The sequence below is a fragment of the Triturus cristatus genome, chromosome 1_2 (genome assembly GCF_964204655.1).
Source record: "Triturus cristatus chromosome 1_2, aTriCri1.1, whole genome shotgun sequence".
NCBI lineage: Eukaryota > Metazoa > Chordata > Amphibia > Caudata > Salamandridae > Triturus > Triturus cristatus.
The window spans coordinates 224716987-224736932 of NC_140580.1; the positions used below are offsets into that span (position 1 = coordinate 224716987).

The 19946-nt window shown below is 41.3% G+C and overlaps 1 protein-coding gene across 1 annotated transcript in view; it reads left to right on the forward strand.

The window, feature by feature from the left end:
* The window catches only part of MYOZ1 (myozenin 1), a 370778-nt gene that overhangs the window by 24424 nt on the left and 326408 nt on the right, over positions 1–19946 (forward strand). Inside the window, exon 2 of the mRNA XM_085603510.1 lies at positions 19548–19648. Coding sequence (XP_085459636.1) covers positions 19573–19648 — 76 coding nt within the window. The 5' untranslated portion in view covers positions 19548–19572. The remainder of the gene's footprint in view (positions 1–19547; positions 19649–19946) is intronic.

Below are 19946 nucleotides of genomic sequence, written 5' to 3' on the forward strand. Positions count from 1 at the left end.
GCTCGAAGCGTGACATGGGCAGCATGCACGCTGCTTGGTGGGGCTGGGAGTTGTGGTCTTCCTCTCCTCTCCCCTCAGGCAACAATTCAAGGGAGCAGGCAAAATTGGTAACGGGCACCACCACGCTCATGCTACTTAACTCTTGGAAAGGCAGTAGCTTTTCACCACTATGAGGGTAATGCTTTGGGCGCCCCTCTTGGTCCAAGAAGACAGCAATCCATGAGACAGGCCTATGGCATGGTGCACACGCAGGATCCGTGTTTTCCCATGACAACAAATATACGTACTAGGGATTCAGGCACCATTGCAGTGAAGGGCACTCAGTTCGAGGGTACACGCTTATCACCATGAGGGAGACTTTTCTGTCAAAACAGCCATATTCGCTCAACAAAAACTACATATAGTTTGCAGTTGGTGTTTAACATTGGGTGGTAAGGATAGATTTAGGAACTCTGATTTGTACTGAATGATGGTAAACCCCAAACATTTCAAAAGATTACATTTTTTAAAAATGGTTTTTACTAAGAGGTAAGCGGCATCTAATAACTAGAATAGGATGCAAAAGAGCCCATTTTGTATGCTCCGTCCAAAAAGGTATCTCTTTAATTTCCTGGTTTGCCCCCATTGTGATAGCATGGGGATAAACTACAACTGCAAATAAAAGAGGTTCTCTGATTGGCAGCAGTTAACCTTAACTCTCCCTTTTAGTGCTTGTTTCCAGGTTGTATTTGTGAGAAACTGAATTATTAGTTGGGGTGGATTGATGTCTACCACATGTAATACAGGTACTATTTTGTGATGTCCAGCCAAAGGATTCAATAATTTTCAACCCTCTGTAGCTATGGCATAGAATAGACAGGCTTAAGTTAATTAAAATTTGTAAAGCAATTACAAGTACCAAAGCAGATAAAAGCACAACACAATAAAAATCTGACTCCAATTTATGAAAATAGAGAACAATTAAATAAAATGACAAAAGATCCAATATGGGTAAATGGAGATATGAATTTTGAAAAAAATAACTAAAAATATTGTCAAAAAGATCCAATGGCAGGCAATGGTTTCAGTAGACAATGACCTTGGAGCAGCAGGAAGCCTATCACAATGGAACACAAGTCGAATACATCAAATAGATAGGACCCTCTAGGGTCTGGAGGTAGGGAAGTATGAAAAACGTTTCTGATTTCCCATATGAAAAGGGACCTTTGCAGTTTTTCTGAGAAAAAAAAACTTTTCCAGTGCAAAGCAAACATGAAATTCAATCCAACATTATGAATCCAACGTTACGGAACGGCCGATTGAATACTTTTCGTGGTCGGTGTTCTTGAAGTGCTGGAGCAAAATATTTTTAATAAGTAACCAAACTTCTTTTGTTACCAAAACAACCACTTGAGCACAGCCCCAAGGACCTTAGGGGTAACACTTAGAGACTTCTCAGGGTGTCAGACAGAGGGCAACAGGAAAATTCAGTCAGGGTCCAGTTGCCACTGGTCAACTTGGATTCTTCACAGAAGTGTCCTCTTCAGCTTTTTTATGTTCCTGGAGCCACCTAGGGAATCAGTATTATGATCCTTGGAGATCTTTCTGTCCTTGAATTTCAAGTGGAAGGGGGGTCCAACCTCCTCAGTCTGTCTAGTAACCTTTCACAAGCCCATCAGTGATCTGATTGGGTGCTTCAGGGGACACATTTATAGCTGGCCCAAGCTGGTGGGTGGACACCACTCCTGGGTACTCAATAGGGGAAAATGTTTCCCGGGGCAACCCTACCCACTTTGTCAGTAGTTCCTGTTTGAATGACTGCAAACAAGCCTAAAATGACATGTGCCAGGGCATTTTTACAATGGCAAAACATAGAGCACTGGCTGGTACTAGCTAGAGAGCTAATGCAAATTAACCCCCTGAAATTCAGACCGGGAAACTTTCTAAAATCTACTTTTCCTTCACATTTATTAAAAATCAGACTTCACCATTGAATTTGATTTTAAATAATGAGTTGGCAGTATTATTAGTATTTTAATCAGCACTCTGGTTTTCTAGTGCCAGGCCTTCCACAGTGATAAGAACATTTAGGGCCTTGTCACTGTAGGCACATGGTCACATTCATTTCCTACATATCCCACCTTTAAATACCGTGCACCCTATATTGTGGGCTACAAGGCTTACATAGGGCAGAATTACTAATATCTAAAAGGGAGTTTTTTTACCTGTTAAAATGGTTATTATAACCAATTGTATTACATACTTTACACTGCAGCTGTCAGGCTACAATGGTAGGCCTGATGTCATGTTTTTCTTTGCCGTACTTGTGGATGGCACAATAAGTGCTGCAGTCCATAGATGATGTTTAACTTCCCAAGCCAAGAGTGCAGTTTCTAGACCACATACGCTATGGTCTTATTGGAGAGTTAAAACACCAATAAGGATTTAGCCAGTTTCTACCTGTTTTAGGAATTAGAGCACATACACTGGGCATTGGATAGCAGTGCTCCAATTTTCAGAGTCTAACAATAACCAATAGAAATCAGCAACAATTGGGGGTGTCCATGCAAAAAGGAGAATTTTCTCACAGTATCTGATCCAACATTTTGGGTGACAGAACAAGCTTTCCCAATACTGCCCTGAGGAATTTTAAGCTTACATGATCAAACGCTTTTCAGCTTCTAGGGTACATAGTATAGCCAGGATCTTATTTTTTGGGGACTTCTCCACCAACTGTGCTACACTTCTGTGTTAGCCTGACCCTAAATATTTTATAGGAACCCACTTAATATGGATTCACTAGGAAGAGCAATAAGTCATATAAACCTCTAGTATGTTCTCCAGTTTTTGGGCATCAGTGTTAAACTTTGCTAGCAGCCTATATAAAGCACATTCATCAGGATTCTTTTCTGGCTTGAGTATCAAAGAAATATTCCCCTCACTAATAATGGAGCCAAAGTCTTTTCGCACCTTGATTTGAACAAAGGATATCATCAGCTCCAACTGGAAAAGAATTGCAGGTACATTACTACTATTTTGACTCAAGTTGGTTTATTTAGATACAAAAAGGTACGTTTTGGAATGTCAGCAGCTGCAGAACTTTTTCAGGATGTCATTCGTCAAATAAAACAACCAGTCACAAATGCTTTCAATTAAAGTGATGGCATTCTAGTTTTTGAGGCCACAAGAAAGGAACATGATAACGGCCTTACGCAAGTTTGTTGTATACTTGCCGATGCAGGTCTCACTTTAAATGTGGTGAAGTGTGAGCTTCACTAAACTCAGGTTTTTGGTCGTATCTTTTGTGTTGGGGGAATGTCTAAGATCCAAATAAAATACAGACCGTGCCATCCACTTCTCCCCCACAAGATATAACTATACTGAGGTCCTTCCTTGGTAAGGCCAGTTACTGTTCAAGGTATATACGTGACTTTGCCACTGTAAGAGCCCCATTGAGCAACTTAAGATAACAAAATGGCCCATTTCAATGGTTGGGTGAATGTGAACAAAGCTTCTAGAAAACCAAGCATTCAATTGAGAACGCAACTGAAATGGCATACATTGATACGAAATTACAGACAGAGGTTGTTGTTGATGCAAGCCCAGTGGGGTTGGGTGCCATCATTGGCCAGCACACTGGACATCCCATTGCTCCAAGACACATTGTGTCTTCTGGTAGTTAAAGTATGTCATCAACAGAACGTGCCTATTCACAACCTGAAAAAGAAAGCCCCACTGTGTTGTGCACTTGCGAGCATTTTCATGCATTCCCTAATAACATTTCACACTTGTCACTGATCCCCAAGCATTGCTTACCATTTTCGTCAATCCTAAAGCCAAGATGCTCCCTTACATTGAGAAGTGGGGGTTGCAACTGCAAGACTATGATTATACGATTGAGCACCGTACAGGAAAAGATCAAAACCTGTCTTTCTTTACACTCCAAAATAAAAGAAATTTAGCACTTTCAAGATGAGGCACCCGGTAAAGCAAGAAGAAACACTTGGAAAAGAAACTCAGCACTCACACAATGAGGCAAAGGAACCTTCAAAAGGCAGTTTTAAAATGAGGCGTGGGATTTTATTAATACAACACTTTCTAACAGAAAGACTTTCCCAGATGTCATTTTTTTATACACCCCTACCAATGGAAAGTGAAATTTGTGTTACATCAAGAAGAATGAAAAAGGGATTAAAAATTCCAGATGCTGAGTTAGTCATTTGCTTAGCAGTGTCAAGCATGAAAATGAGGCTAAATATGTCAAAGGCGTGACAACAGCACAATTTAAACACAACATTGGCATACAAGATGACAGTAAATTAATCAAGAAGACGTTAGCTATTACAGTGATTTAAGGTAATTTTGTGCAATTTCCCAGGTGGGGTAATTTAACGATTGACATATATGACTTCAGAATGTGATCTTTGAAAATAAGGAAATTGGTTAATGCACTTCTTGTTGCTTCACTTTATGTGCTTTTGGGAACACATTTTAGGCTTCTGGAATTCCATATTTTATTTACAGTCAGCAATTTACACTTCATCGCCTTAAATGGGGACCTGATGTGCTGAGAAACAAAAATAAATGTCCCCTGATGACGTGATCAATTCTTGGTAAATGTGTATGGTAGAATCATGTTCTGTTAGCCGTTCGTTGGAGTCATTAAAGGCATCAATATCCCTCAGCTGCATTGACTAAGGATAGACAGTCATGGTTTAAACCTAGAAATATCCGTCGATTTGAATTGTCAGTTCTTGTCCGTCTTTTAAAATGTCTCTCAATCCAGCGTCCTCATGTTGGGAGCCAAGAAAACACACATTATGGGTTGCTTTTTTATAAAATAATTTTTTATTAATGCAGAAATGATAATAATATACTCAACAATTACAATTCATTATGAAAGAAAAGCAAGTTACAAAAAAACTAAGAACAGAGCAAAGGAAATCAGAGAAATGCATTAATTTGGTTTTTCCTCTCCCTACCCTCCCACCCTACCCACCCACAAGGAGTTGGCCTCACTCTGTTGTCTTCAGTTCAAGTATAAGTTAAATTGCACCTTATAATTCACACATTAATCTCAATCCATAGAGTCAATGGTGCCCAAATTTCCCAGCCTTTTTTTCTGGAGCGTTTTCCCCTTCTTGCATATATAGCTTTTTCCAAATTATAGTTTGCAAGTAGCCGGAAAAGCCATTGCTGAAACCCTGGGGGGTTAGGATCTAGCCAGGTGGATGCGAGACATAAGCGCAGGATCGCCATACCAATAAACACTAATTCTTCTCCGGGCGTCCCCTGCATGTCCTGAGCTACCCCGAGTCCTATCAGGGTCGGAGAGAGAGAACAGTCAACACCTAAAGCTTCCTTAAAGAAGCTGGTAATTTTTTGTTTTAGTTTATTCAGTGCATTACAGGAGGCAAAGATATGGCTGAGATCTGCCTGATTTAGCGCACCGAGTACAACAAGTTCCTCTCCCGGACCCCCATTTAGTAATTCTTTTCAGGGTATAATAAAGTGAAAAGCATGATTTATAATATTGAGCCTGGAGTCGGGCCGGAATTAAAATAGACTTTCCGGGATTCCCATCTCCACTTTAGTGCCCACTCTTCCGTGTCATCTAACATTAGTAAGTTAAAAAAGTTATAGACAACTTCGAAGGGTAGATCTCTATTCTTTCTTAATTTACCTATATCATTACTAGTGAACCCTATCGGACCCCCCCCCCTTCTTATATAAAAAATCCCGAATTTGTAGGTATTTGTAAAAATCTCTCCTAGCCCTTACCATTCTCTAAGGTTTTCAAAAGAGACAAGCCCTGTTGGAGAAAAAAAGGCTCCAAGCTTAGTCAGATCTGCTTTGGCCCATCTTTTAATAATTGAGCCTTTAAAAATCTCAGGCAAGTTGGGATTGTTACAAAGTGGTGTGTAGAAGTTCAGACGACCCAAGCCTATTAATGTCCGGACTGATTTCATAATTCTAAATCCCCCTTGTAGCGTTTTAACGTGAACTTTCTTAAAGTTATTGTCATTTAGATATCGCCAGACCCAACCCCATGCTTCTGCCCCCATCACGAGTTACAGTGGGGTCGGAATTACTTCTGTCGCGTTATCTCTAAGCATTTCCTGTAAAAGCACTAGATTATAAAGTACTGTAGTAGCCCAGTAATAGAGTCTAATATTTGGTAGGGCCAGTCCTCCCCTTTCCTGGGGTAAAGAGAGATATTTATATGCTCTTCTAGGCTTAGCCTAACCCCAAATGAATCGGGAGAATAGGTCTTCGATTCCTTTGAGACATTTAGTGTCGAATTTGAGCGGGATTGCATGCAACAGATACAAAAACGTGGGAAAACAACATTTTGATAATATTACATCTGCCGATAATGGATAAGTGTGGATTATGCAACCTCACCAGATCTGGTTTCGCTTTAGTAATTAGTGGCTCAACATTATCTTTAACAATGCTATCTATGTTTGCAGAGATATCGACACCAAGATATTTTGCATTCTTAACTACTCAAACATCATTAGTTGTTACATTCTCATTACAGACCATTTGTGTTTTGCTACGATTGACGGAGTACCCTGAGAGTGTCCCAAATCTCGCCACCTCTGCTTCGATTTCGTCTACAGCCACATCGGGATTGGGAGTCACTAGAGCAATATTATCGGCGTATGCCAAAACTTTGGTTTCCCAACCATGGGTTACGATGGGGCTGATAACTCTTTTGTGTTCCAGTTGGCGTAAGAAGGGGGTCTATGTATATTGCAAATAGTAGCAGCGTGCTTGGGCAGCCCTGATGGGTGCCCCTCGTTATTTTAAAAGTGTCTGTAAAATTAGTGCGATTGGGTCCCTAGAGATGTTTGCTGCATCAATAAGTGAAATGACCCTTCTGATATGGTCAGTCGTCCCCCGCTCGGGTATGAACCCATGTTGTCGAATGGAAATACCCTTATGTATTGCAGAGGCCAAGCATGTTGCAAGGATTTTTGAATAAATCTTGCTGTCGCTATTGATTAATGTAATGGGGCGGTAAGACCCAGGTTCCGATGGTGTTTTATGATTTTTAAGAAAAACTACAATTTTGGCCTGTGACCAGGATACCGTCAGTCTACCACCCTTAAATACATGTATGAATCACTGCGTCATGCATTCTTTCAATTGTGTTGCAAATTTTTTGTAGAATTCGAGGGGTATGCTATCTAGGCCAGTGGCCTTGCCGCAAGGGAGTCTGTTGATACACAGTAATATCTCTATCCATTGCAGGAGCTCCTCCAGCTTTAGCTGGTCCTCCTGTGAGAATTGTTCTGTAGGAATCCGATTAAGATATGCCGCCACATCTTCCGAATTTGCTGACTTATCCTCACAGTAAAGCTCTTGATAGTATGAGTAAAATACATTTAGAATTCCTGCCGGATCTGAGATCATCCCCTTCCCAGAGTCTTTAATTTCTACAATTATATTCCGCGTTGCTTTTTGTCTAGCACTGATAGCAAGATGATGACCCACTTGCTCGCTACAATACACATATTCTGCCAAGTGGCAAATTTGTCCGCAGCACTTTTAGCTATTGTCTCCATAATTGCTGATTTAGCAGCTATGACCTTTGCCTGCACTTTGGCATGCTTGCCCCCAGTTTGCAAGGCTGTGATCAGTTCCTCTTCTGCAGCGGCTAATCTGCCTTGGGATTCATTAATCTCAGAGTATTTTTTTATTCAGGGATAGTGAGAATCTGAGTGTTTCCCGCCCCCCCCCCCCTGTATTCCTGCTTTAAGTGTATCCCAGACAACTTCGGCTCCTGAGCTCCCTATATTCTCCTTAAGTAATTGAGGTATTCACTCCATCATATAATCACAGTATTCTTCATTAAAAAGAAGGGCACATTCAAAGCTCCACTTGAAAGAACAAACCGCCTTAGACCCTCTCCCCTTAATCTCTATAATTAGAGGGTTATGATCAGCCAGTATGCGTGGGGTTTTCTCGATTGAAGAATCATGCAGTAGAGTGTGAGATACTAAAATAAAGTCTATTCTTGCATGTTTGTTGTGTGGGTGCAAAAAGTAAGTAAGACCTGGGTCTGTAGGATTCTGCCAGTTCCAAAGATCGGTAAGCGCAAGCTCCAGACAGAGTTCCCTTAATGCCCGAAACACCTGTGGTTTACGACCACTATATACCCAGCCAGATTCTAAGCTTAGATTCTTGTCGGCAGGCAAGTTTATGTTGAAGTCCCCGCATAGTATTATCGGGAGAGGCCAGGCAGCTAATTCATAATTTATATGATGAAACACCGTTGGATCGTCTAAGGTGCTGCCATAGATGGAGCATATAGTGATTGGGTCTCCATTATTCCTGCAGCATTCAGCGATTACCCACCTCCCGAACTAGTCCACTAATATACGGCTAAATTGTAAGGAACGATTAGCAGTTAAAATTGCAACCCCGCATGTCAGAGAGTTTTGTGTCATGGCCCCCACCACTGAATATCCGAGCGTTCCTAATAAGTGTATCTGCGCGTTTTCAATATGCGTTTCTTGCATGCAGATCACATCTGCCGTTAATAACTGAAGTCCAGATGCTTTTTTAAATCATTGAGACCACAAATATCAATTGTAGCAATGCGTAGCTTACTCATCTGTACTAAATGTAAAACTATGTCTAAAGAAGAACAAGGAACTGCAACTCTTTCTGCCATTGAGCCAACCCCTTCCCCCCTTGCCCCACGACCACCCTTCCCCTCCCCCTCCTGCCACCTGAAGCTGAGGTTATCTGGCCCGGGCCGAGCCAGGTAAATGGCATTTGAGTCATCAGAACCCTGCATACCCCGCAGGTCCTCCCTCCCACATTTGTGACACTCTAGGTGAATATAGAGAAGAAAACAAAATGTGCATGATACAGAAAAAACAAAATAGAGATATTCTACAAATTCTTACTCAAGTTTTTGCCAGCCATTACTAAAGCCCGGATGTCAAATGAAATACTCAAAACAACTCACAAGTACTCCGACTGTCAAACGCAAGGGATAAAACATAAGCAGATAATTATAATAAAACACATGAATGTCAAATGCAAGGAATAAGCACTGTCAAATGCAAGAAAAAAGCACTGTCAAATGCAAGGACACAAAGTGAATAATCAAGAATCATGTATACACAGCATATGTGCATATGAAACATATAGACAAAGGAATGAAATGTATAGTATACATACACAAAGTAAATAAGGAAAATACATCACCGAAAGAGTGTCTTTCAACATTTTGGCCAACATGACTGGGTAGCCCTTGACAGTCAGGCAGAAGTCTCGATCAGGAACAACAACGATGACCTGTGACAGTGCGTCCACTCCAAAGGTGAGATGAGCGCCAAGATTTCCCACCTTTCATACCTTTTACTAACATGAAGAGAGACTTCTTGAACTTCCCCCTCCCTTCATCTATTGCGTACCCATGGTTGACCGTACCCGTAAGAGTTTAGTCCAATCACCAAAGCAGGCAAGGCTCCAGTGCATGTCCTGAGACAGAGAAGTACATTCCTCTCTCACGCTTTCAAATGCACATCCCACATGTTCTGTTCCAGCAAGGCCTTTTTGAACTGTTCTGTGAAAAAAATGAAAACACCCCTCTCAAAAGCAGCAGGAAGGCACAAAATAAAACCAAGGCAAACACAAGGAGATGATGGACGGAGCGCTGAAACTTTTCAGACACTCAGTCACAGATCTGGGTTGAATCTATCATTATCTTTAGCTCTGTTCGCCACCCCAGTTCAGACACAGCTATATGCATATCAGTCTTGGCCCTGTGCCTCAAGGGAACAGTCCAACCCGATCTGCCAAGCCATGTCTTCCTTGGACCGGAAGCAAGCATCCTGGGACCGGTTTCTGGGTAACACCCTTCTTTAGCCAGGCTAGCTTGAATCCAGTGGCAAAGTGTACAAGGGATCCACATCTGGGCATACCCTGCTAACTTAGGGAGAAAAAAGGAAACACAAGGAGATGATGGACGGAGCGCTGAAACTTTTCTGACACTCACCCCCAGTCACAGATCTGGGTTGAATCCATCATCATTCTTTAGCTCACTTCGCCACCCAAGTTCAGACACAGCTATATGCAAATCAGTCTTGGCCCTGTGCCTCATGGGAACAGTCCAGCCCGAACTGCCATGCCATGTCTTCCCTAGACTGGACGAGAGCTATAGAGAAACAAAAACATGTGGTCACAGGGGGTAAAGAAGCAACTGTAAACGCTATAGGTTTTCATATATTTACTTCATTACATTTGTTATCTATAAAATAGTACAGGTGACCAATAAATGAAGCATTGCACACTTGAAGAAATACATTAATTAATTGAGGCGGAGGGATTACCCGCCCCAAAAAACTTGAGGGAAACCCCTGGGAAGGGCAGGGAGGGAGCAATCAAGGGGGGTGATAAAGCTTGTGTGGTAAGATGCACCACTTTTGACACACATACCGAAATGCCTCCTCTTCCTGGGAGTACTCCACAAGGTTCCCATCGGAGCCCACCAAAAGAGCACGTGATAAAATCACCTACCCTAGTTCATTCTGCATTAGACATTGATTGTACCAACTGGTTTGAAGTATTGGGGTCTTTAGAATTATTCAAGCAAAATGAAAACAAAGTTACAGTTTCCCCAATGAGCGCCCCAATAAATGAAAGGAATTTTACAACTGCATAGCTAAATTCACTGAGGAGCAAAATTTCTAGGTTACGTGATTGCATGGGAAGGCATTCTAAGGCTCTTAATGATAAAATGGACACATTATCAGCCTTAATAATGAGCATAAATAGCACACTACAGGGGAATAGAGAGAAGGATCCCTATGATTGCCTTAATCAAGCTAATAATCTGAAAAGTAATTGAGCAGATGGGGTCTGCAATAAAGTTAGGAACTAGCAACTCTGCTGTAAATGAATCTTTGCTCCCTAGAGTGACCACCGTTAAGCTGGCCCTAGCCCAGAAATGTAACTTTAAAATATTGCTAGTGTCCATCTGGGAACCAAATCATGTAGAGAGGGCACTAGGAACATCTGGGCATTAGAACATACTAAATTCTGCTCCCTATACACATAGAAAGAACAATAGTAGAACTTCCTACGAATCTCTAAATAGAAGCCATGACATATTTATGTCCAATTTCCAAACAATTTTGCAGGCACAAGGGAATCTCAAGGCTCATTAATTAATACGTCCATTCATTGGCTTATAAAGGTCAGAGACTGCAGATCTGTCTACAGAGAGGATATACTGCATGCCACTTGATTCAGTGATGCTAACTCACAGTTCTACTATATTTGTCTGAAGTTAAGAAATGATGAGCTTGTTGAAGGTCTTATATACCAATAGTCCCAATCAGTAATACTTTGAATCCTTTAATCTGTGAGCAAATTGCTCCCAACCAAGATGCCTGTTCAGAAACTCTGTCTGAAATTGATTGGCTGCAGGAAGAGCAGAGTAAGAGTGGCCCCCTCTTGGCACTGAAAGACAATTTAGCAGCCAACATTTAGAGGCCTGAGTCCTCAATCCAATCTTATGATAATGAGGTTAACACGGTAACCCATTTAAATGCTTCAAAATGCATAACAGCAGCAAATCTGTTTTCCATAGCTAAGAAAATCCTGTTGAATAGTAGGAGCCTGCTAGGTTTAGAGATTGAAAAAGGTACTGCTCCAAGGATTAGGTATATCGCCAATGTGTATATTATATACGTACTGTCCCGGGAAATAAACAGCCAGTGACAGAAAACCAACTCTCAGATACGATGGGTCAACTGCATTGTAGATGCTGTAATAATCATTGCAGGAGATTGTAATACCGCTTTCCCATGCTAGGTCGGATCAGACGGATCAGCCACACGAGACCAGGGTGGCATCACAAGCTGTCCCCATTCTCTAGGGTGACATTAAAACTGGACAGTCTGGCTGTAACTTATGGGTATACTAGCTCAGATACTACCCCTTGCTCAACTTTTAAAAGAGGGTTGACCACTAGCAGCATCAACTATATTTTTCTGAAGTGTGTGCTTCATATCCATAATCAATATAGAGGTGTTTCCTAGAATGGACAGTGTCCATCATGCACTGAGTATTAAATTCCAAGCTAGACTATTCTTGAGTAAATAACATGTCATCCGTTACCAAATTAAATTCAATGGAAACAAGTAATAGGAAGGAACTACAAATGGGCAATAGTTGCAGCAAGCTAACACCACGGTCCTGACCCAAATTTATAACCTCTTAGAGTTTGTGTTTTTCCACTATGATTTAATGGAACAGCTGTAAAAATATTTGTACAAGAGGGGCAGAGGGGACAATGCCCAATAAATCCTCCAGGCTGGTATTCAAGAGAATGTCGATATGCAAAAATGATGCTACTAGATGCAGTAAAAAAGGCTAACCGCACAGAGATATGCAATATGTGGAGGGTTTATAGGGCAATCTTAATCAAGGGCAAAAGAGGCTAAGAGGATGAGCAGTGGAAATCACTCACATGTGCCCTTCAAAACAGGGATATGAAGGCTTTTTGGAAACTAGTATCTATTGGCTCATGCACTATAGATAACCACCTTGAAGTAGTGGTCCAACAGGAAGCATCGGTGGCCCATTTTGGAGTTCTCTTTAGGGAGTGGCCCAAGGATAAGGCCCTATTGAAGGAGAACCCTGGTAGAGCCCCTATCAAGAAGGAGGATGGAAACAAAATAAATGGATACACTGGCTTCAACCTAGAAGAAACGGCCCAGGCACTAGAAGTGATGAAGAGAGAGAAAGCTCCCAGCCTTTGAGCAATGCCATCAAGAGGGGGAATGACAGTCCTTCGTGCTGGCATGGAGCTGTTATTGTTCCAATTTACAAGAAGGGGAGAAGGGATGCCCCAGCCAACTATAGACCTATAAGTCTAATTGCCAATAGTGAAAAATAAATGTGTAGGCAGGTTTTGTTAAGACTCCAAACATGGATATATGATCTGACTTTTGCCCAAGTAAGATGGATTATAAGAGGAGATTTCACAACTAGGATACCTATAAATCGTGGAGTCAGACAAGGTTGTGTGCTCACACCAATACTTTTAAGTCTATATATTAATGGCGCAGTTTGAGTGGTTGGGACAGTGAAACCACGATGGCCCCAAATCGGCAGGTGTTCGTGTTCTCCTCCTTATATTTGCCAATGACATGCTACTTATATCCAGAACACCGATGGGCCTCCAATCAGTGTTAGATTGTTTTGCAGCATTTTGTACATTAAGAGGTCTAGGAAGAAATTCCACTAAGTCAAAATGTATGGCAAGGAACCCCCATCGTTTTCTAGAGGTAGGATGATGATAGAGGGTGCTCTGCTAGAATGAGTAAAATGTTTTGACTTCTTGAGAGTGAGATTGGCGGACAATCTGTCTCAGGCCCACAAATAGGAAAAAGTTGAGCTATTCTTCATCAAAGGGGGTGGGTAATTGGAAGGAAATATAAGGCCTCTTCTGGGGGTTCAGTGGCTCCAGTTCTTGAAGTATATAGAGCTACTGCCACTTAAGGTGCTGACCTTTAGGGCTACGCTGATATATATCGACTGCCAATATGTATATGAAGATGTTATTTAACCTAGCCCTGAGCATCCCCCTTATACCTCCACAATTTGGTTTAACTCTCAAATTAAATCTATCGGGTAACAATGACAAAACTATTATTGCATTGGGTGCGCCTTTGGTCAACCTTGGAGTTGATACCTTAAAGAGAAGCTTTGGTCGAGTTGATTAGATTTGATCGACATGTGCGAACCCCATGGCTCAGGCATAAAAAATACACTTGTCTGAAATGATTAAATCTGAAGATGTTTGCAATTGCCTAAGCAGAAGTGAGCAAAGGTGTTACTCTAAAATTAAAACAAGTTTATTGGGAGTGCATCTCGATGCAGATCTGGATAGATCAAAATAGTATCACTAAACATTTTTTAAATTACAAGTGTTTCCCAAGCTTCGAGCCATATTTGAATACAATTTGCCCACTTCAGGCTAAATGTTTATATGTAAAGTTTAGAATTGGAATTTGCAATTGAGATCGTTTACAAGAATGGGATAAGGGGGGCTGCTCACCATCTTACTATCCACACTGCTCAATGCTCCAGGAGACGAAGGAACTCTTCTTCTTTTGCCCAAGGTATGCACTGCCTCGTAGGAGGTGGATTATTGCAGCATGTAAGCTTATTGGTGTGGTTCACTACGGGGAAGTCCTAAGGATTCTTAGAAAAGACATAAAGGTACAGATTGTATTTGCTGTCTCCCGGTTTTCATCTTGGGTTTGGAGGATCAGATATAAACACGTCTCCTTTATGGCCACTTAAAATGGCGTGGAGGCTTTGTGGGTCAGAATATATGTGTTTTTAAAATCTTGACTATGCACTGTGGTTTTGCCCATAATTTTCAAAATCAACAGTTTTAAAAAGCTTCTTGTATAGTCATATATCTTTTTTTGCGCAATATGAAAGAGTGTTCTAGGGAGCTGCCTTTGAACTTTATATTTGTTGCTGCTAAAATCAAATTGCATTTGCACTTTATTATGACGACTTTGGCTGGTTTCAATATGATTTTTATATTCTCCATACTGCACTCTTTGATAAAATAATTATTATTCATGAGTAGCTTTTGCATTGTATTAGACGTATCTGGCTTAAGACACTCAGCAATTTGCATACGTAGTCAGTCACTGTGATCTCATTGTTATGAGTTTATACTTTTTCTGTCACAAACTATTTTAGTTATGTTTATGTATTACTTTTATGGCTTTTAGCCAAAATAAAGTATTTACTTATACAACTTTTTAACTGTGACTTTTTTCAGTGCCTGGCAATCATTTTTTATAGAAATCTGGCTTGAAAATAAGGATTAACATAATTTTTTCACTTGTGATAACATACTTTTCAAAAACAGCAATCTCTTACCTGATTGATAATAAATGCACTTTTCTTATATTCGTAAACTGTTCAACGATGGCCCGCTCTGAATGATCACCCCAAACTAGTTTTGCCTACTTTCTCCTCTTTTTCTGACCTTTTTTTTGTTAGCTTTAGGACTCTGATCACTTTACCACTGCTATCCAGTGGTAAAGAGCATGTGCTCTTGCCTCTAAACATGGTCATTTTGGCTCATATTCAATTTGACATATTTAATTTGCTTATAAGTCCCTAATAAGGTGCACTAAATGTGCCCAGGGTCTCTAAATGAAATGCTACTAGTGGTCCTGCAGAACTGCTTGTGGCACCCACTTAAGTAGCCCTCTAACCATGTCTCAGGCCTGCAGTTGCAGAGCCTGTGTGCGCCGTTTTAAACTGCCATGTCGACCTGGCAAGTTAAACTTCTCTTTCTATACATATAAGTCACTCCTAAGGTAGGCCCTGTAGGACCCACAGGGCAGGGTGAAATGTACTGAAAAGACAGGACATGTACTTTTAAGTTTTACATGCCTTGGTAGTGAAAACATCCAGTTTCGTTTTTCACTACTGCAAGGCCTATCTCTTCCATAGGATGACAATGGGATTACCTTATTACAACTTTCAAGTGTAATTCCCAATTGTGAAGAGATAGACTTTTCACGTTTGATGTTCCTGGACTCACAATTTAAAATCAGAACTTATGGTGAAGTTGGATTTTAAATTACAGTTTGATAAAAGCACTTTTAGAAAGTTGCCATTTACTTACTTTAGCCATTTGGTGCCTGCTATCTGTCTCTGTTCAGTCTGGGTTGGGTGACAACTGGACTTTGCATACTTCCTCTAGACAGCCAAACACAAAGGGAGTGTTAGGTGTGTCTTGATGGGTCATAATGGGAGATGGAAGTGAGGAGCTGGGCTCTGCACCGCACACTTACACCTGACTAGGCTGTGTCCTGTTCCCACACACAGGCCTGCATACTCCCCAGTAGTGAGTCTGGAGTCAGTACAGGAAGGGAGGACCTTGAGCACTTAAAAGCTTTCTTCGATGTCTCCCCCACTTCAAAGGCTCAACTGGGTAAAAAGTATTGGACCTTTGAAACCATAACTTCAGTTCACTTCTGGACATATGACTACTCTGCCAGGAAGAATAGCTTCTGTGAAAGGACTGCTACTCTGATGGACTTCAGCCTTGCTGGACTTCTGCCTTGCTAAACTCCTGCCTTGCTGAGCTGCCCTGCTGTTCTCCTGCCTTGTGCCTTGGTGAGAAGGACTGGATCTGCATCACTTGCAGTAGCAGAGGGGAATTCGCATGGGTGTCGCAGGGGAGATCGCGGGGAAAATTATAATTAAACGTACCTTTACGCCGGGTCCTGTGTCTTCTCAGCTCCTGCTCTCCTGTCTCTGACAGGAACAGGAAGCAAGCAGCCAGGCTCCCTCCCCTAAGCCAAACGCAACGCAACTGTGCCAACCAAACAGTTGTTGCACACTTGGGAGTGGGCAAACCACTCCTGCCCTGCTCAAAGAGCAGAGCAGCCCGCCCACCCGCAATGCGCAAAGGAAACATAAAATGGTAATAACTTTTAGTTATTACCATTTTAGGTTTTGGATTTCTCGCACCGCGATAAAGAAATGTGGCGATGCTCCTCCGCCCTAGTGAAGGAGCCGCCTTTGATCACTTGAACCCAGAGTGACTCCAAGGGCTTGCACCCTGACCTCCTGTTTTAAGCCTAAGGGACTCAAAGATTTCAACTACCTGCATCTGCATCCGGACTCTACAAGGTGTGAGTCTGCCCTGCCAAGTAGTGCCACCCCAGTACTGGACCCTAGGAAGTGAGGCCTAAGGTGGTTCTACATCCAAAACCCATGCATCCTCATCGGAACTAGCACATGAATCAGAACTTGGCCATTCTCTTTGCTGCATGGAGCGGATCTGGTCCATCACCCTCAGAACCAGTGCATCGCCTTTGGAATCGATGCATCTCCTACTGCAGGAGCAGCAGCCGTGCATTGCATTCAGGACCAGCGCTTCACACTCTCGACTAGCGCATTCCCGCAGGTGAGTGGAGAAAATCGACACATCTTGTCTATTGTGTGGCTCGACAATGACGCATCATTTGGGCTGCACCTCGCATCCTCGTCGACGACAGCATCCCAGATCAAGGTACTTTGGTTTATCAGTCTCAAGCGGGTCCCTGTATCTGGCCCACGCTCCATTGCGTTAGGCCTGAACTTTTGACTTTGCACCAGTGGAGCGCGACCAGATAACCCATTTAAGCACTTATTGCTTCTAAGCATTATTTTACATTTGTTCTTTAAAAACTTCGTACCTCGACTTCAAATCGTTGGATTTTTGTCGTTTTTGTCTTGATTTATTAATTAAATTATTCTTTTATTTTTCCAACCTGGTGTGACGTCTTTCCATGGTGTTTTCACTGTCTTACTGTTTGAAGTGTTGCACAAATACTTTGCACATTGCCTCCTTAGTTAAGGCTGACTGCTCTGTGCCAAGCTACCAGAGGGTGAGCATAAGATAGTTTAGAGTGTGTTATGACTTATCCTGACTGGGATTGTGGTTCCTGCTTTGACAGGATGCATACCACTGCCAACCAGAAACCCAATTTCTAACATAAAATTCTATCAAAATGTAACTATACCTGCTACTTGGAAAAAGAAACAGCATGCTAACTTAATTGACTTATTTTGTTCCAGCTGAGTTTCTGAGTCATTGCCCGCTATTGTGTTCTTGGATCTACATTGGACACCCATTGCCTCACCGACCCTTACACGCCATCAGAGCCTTCAATTCCTGAATGTGTAACTGTGTGAGCGGTGCTATTTGTATACTTGGTTCCTTGTTGTACAACCAGTGGTTGACAGTTCAATTCCATCGTTCAGATTAATAATTTGTAAGACAGTATCTTTGAGCGAGTATCTGAGTGCAAGTGTTTGTGATCTGGGACGTGTGTTGGACACACACTATTCTCATTATTACTTTTCCTCCTACGTTGTCCTCAGATCTCTGTGATTAGTTCAATGTATCACTGCACGTTTGAGTACTGTTGCTGTATGTCTCACTCTACCGTTGCTGTCAATTGAGTGCTCCCACAAATCCTTGATTGTGGCCCTGAGTGCTGATGTGGGTGAGTGGGGTGGGTACATAAACCTGTGCCTGCATCGCACCCCATCTTTTTCACTCTACTTTTGCTGCCACAAATCCCTTGTGGCCCTGGGTGGTGGTATGGGTGAGTAGGGTGTATCAGTCAACCTGGGCCTGTACTTGGACACCCTCTTCCTCCCTACACACAGGGAGTGGTTTTAGGGTTCAGGGGTAGAATAAGTGAAGGTACAATTGTGTATGGGAAGGTAGGAATGTAGAATAGACTAGGTTTGCTGTGTGTATTAGGGTTTTGGGGGGGTTTTGAGTATCGAGTAAAAGGTGTTTTAGAGGTTTTATACATATGATGTGTAATGGCCTGAGGTAGGTTTTAAGGATTTTTAGGGTTGGGGCTAGACTTAAACATTTAAAATGTTATGTAACAATTAAACAGGTTAAGGACTTTAAAATAATTTTAACACTAAAAAATGAAATAATCGTTAATACTTGTACACAACCCAATTAGCCTGAACTAATTGCAACCCAAAGTCAAAGTCCTTAAGTAATGGTATGGGAAGTTTTCTAAAGGCAAAATATGGCATACAGCCAACTTATCTCCCCTGATTAGACAAATTAAGCATTCTAATATTAGGCTTATCACGTTCCTGGTTTGATCCAAGCAGCTTCCTAGATCTCCTTTATTTCATTGAAATATCTGCTTGCATTTAAATGTCGTCTAGCCTATTGTCTGATCTATTTGGCCTCCTGGCTACTTCACTTTTAACATATTTTTTCACAGTTTGGCAGAACTATGTATTTCTGCTTTAGTGCATTGTTATGGTGTGATTGATATCTTGTAGTGTACATTAGGTTGCCTATGTTAAATAGTGACTGAAACGTTTTGACATTAACACTGAATCGCATATTTTAGATAATATTGTTGTAAACATGTCACACAATATGCTCTGTAATTGTTTTATGGTTTTAAGTATCTTGGTGCAAAATCAACTATTAGACGTAATCTCATAATACCTAGTTGATGATTCATTACACAGTTTTCGAAAGCAAGCAATGCTGAAGTGTCTACTACAATCAGTTCCAACTAAGGAATCTATTCAAAACACAATTATTTTACTCACTGCGGGGAAATGCGCTGTTTCTAACAATAATAAACGTGAAACCCAACATTTCTATTTTGGTAGGTGGGTGATCCATTTCTTTCAAAGCAAGCTTTGCTTGTTTTAAATGGGCTCACATCTGCAAACCATACTTTCAGTTTTTCATTTTAGTTAATTGTGTCCTCTGGGGACACTCTAAATGTATTGGTTCTTTTTGTTTGTTATAAACAGATATTCTGAGTATAGGTATGTAAAAAATGAACCTTCATCTGTGTGCTGTAGGGAAGACAAACTTTGCTGGATGTTAAGGGGAGCAAATGATGTATTGAAATTAGGACCAAGAAGTGTATTGGAGTCTTCTGGCCTAATGTGGTACTTCTGCTTCCTGAATTAGCTTATTTATTTCTTATTGTTGTTTTTGAATCCAGGTTGAAGAGGAATAAAGTGCCAGTGATGCCTCTCTCTGGAACCCCAGCACCAAACAAAAGGAAAAAGTCTTCCAAACTCATCATGGAGCTGACAGGCAATGGTATGGGACTTGCATGTGGCACAAATATCCCCCACCTATTTATGTCGCTTCATATGGATTATTGTACTAAGAGTTTGAAGTCTGACAACCATCTTGGAATTATGAGCAATATGGGGGACTCAATTTCTTGTTGTCATTCCTTGTTGCCATGCTCATTTCAAATTCTTTAAACTTTTATGTGGAATCAATATCGTAGCATCCCATAAACAAATTTCATACATAGACCAAATCAATGACATTCTCAAGTTTTCTCTTATTTGACTGCTGTGAAACTTCAAAGTTACCTTAGCATCTGTGG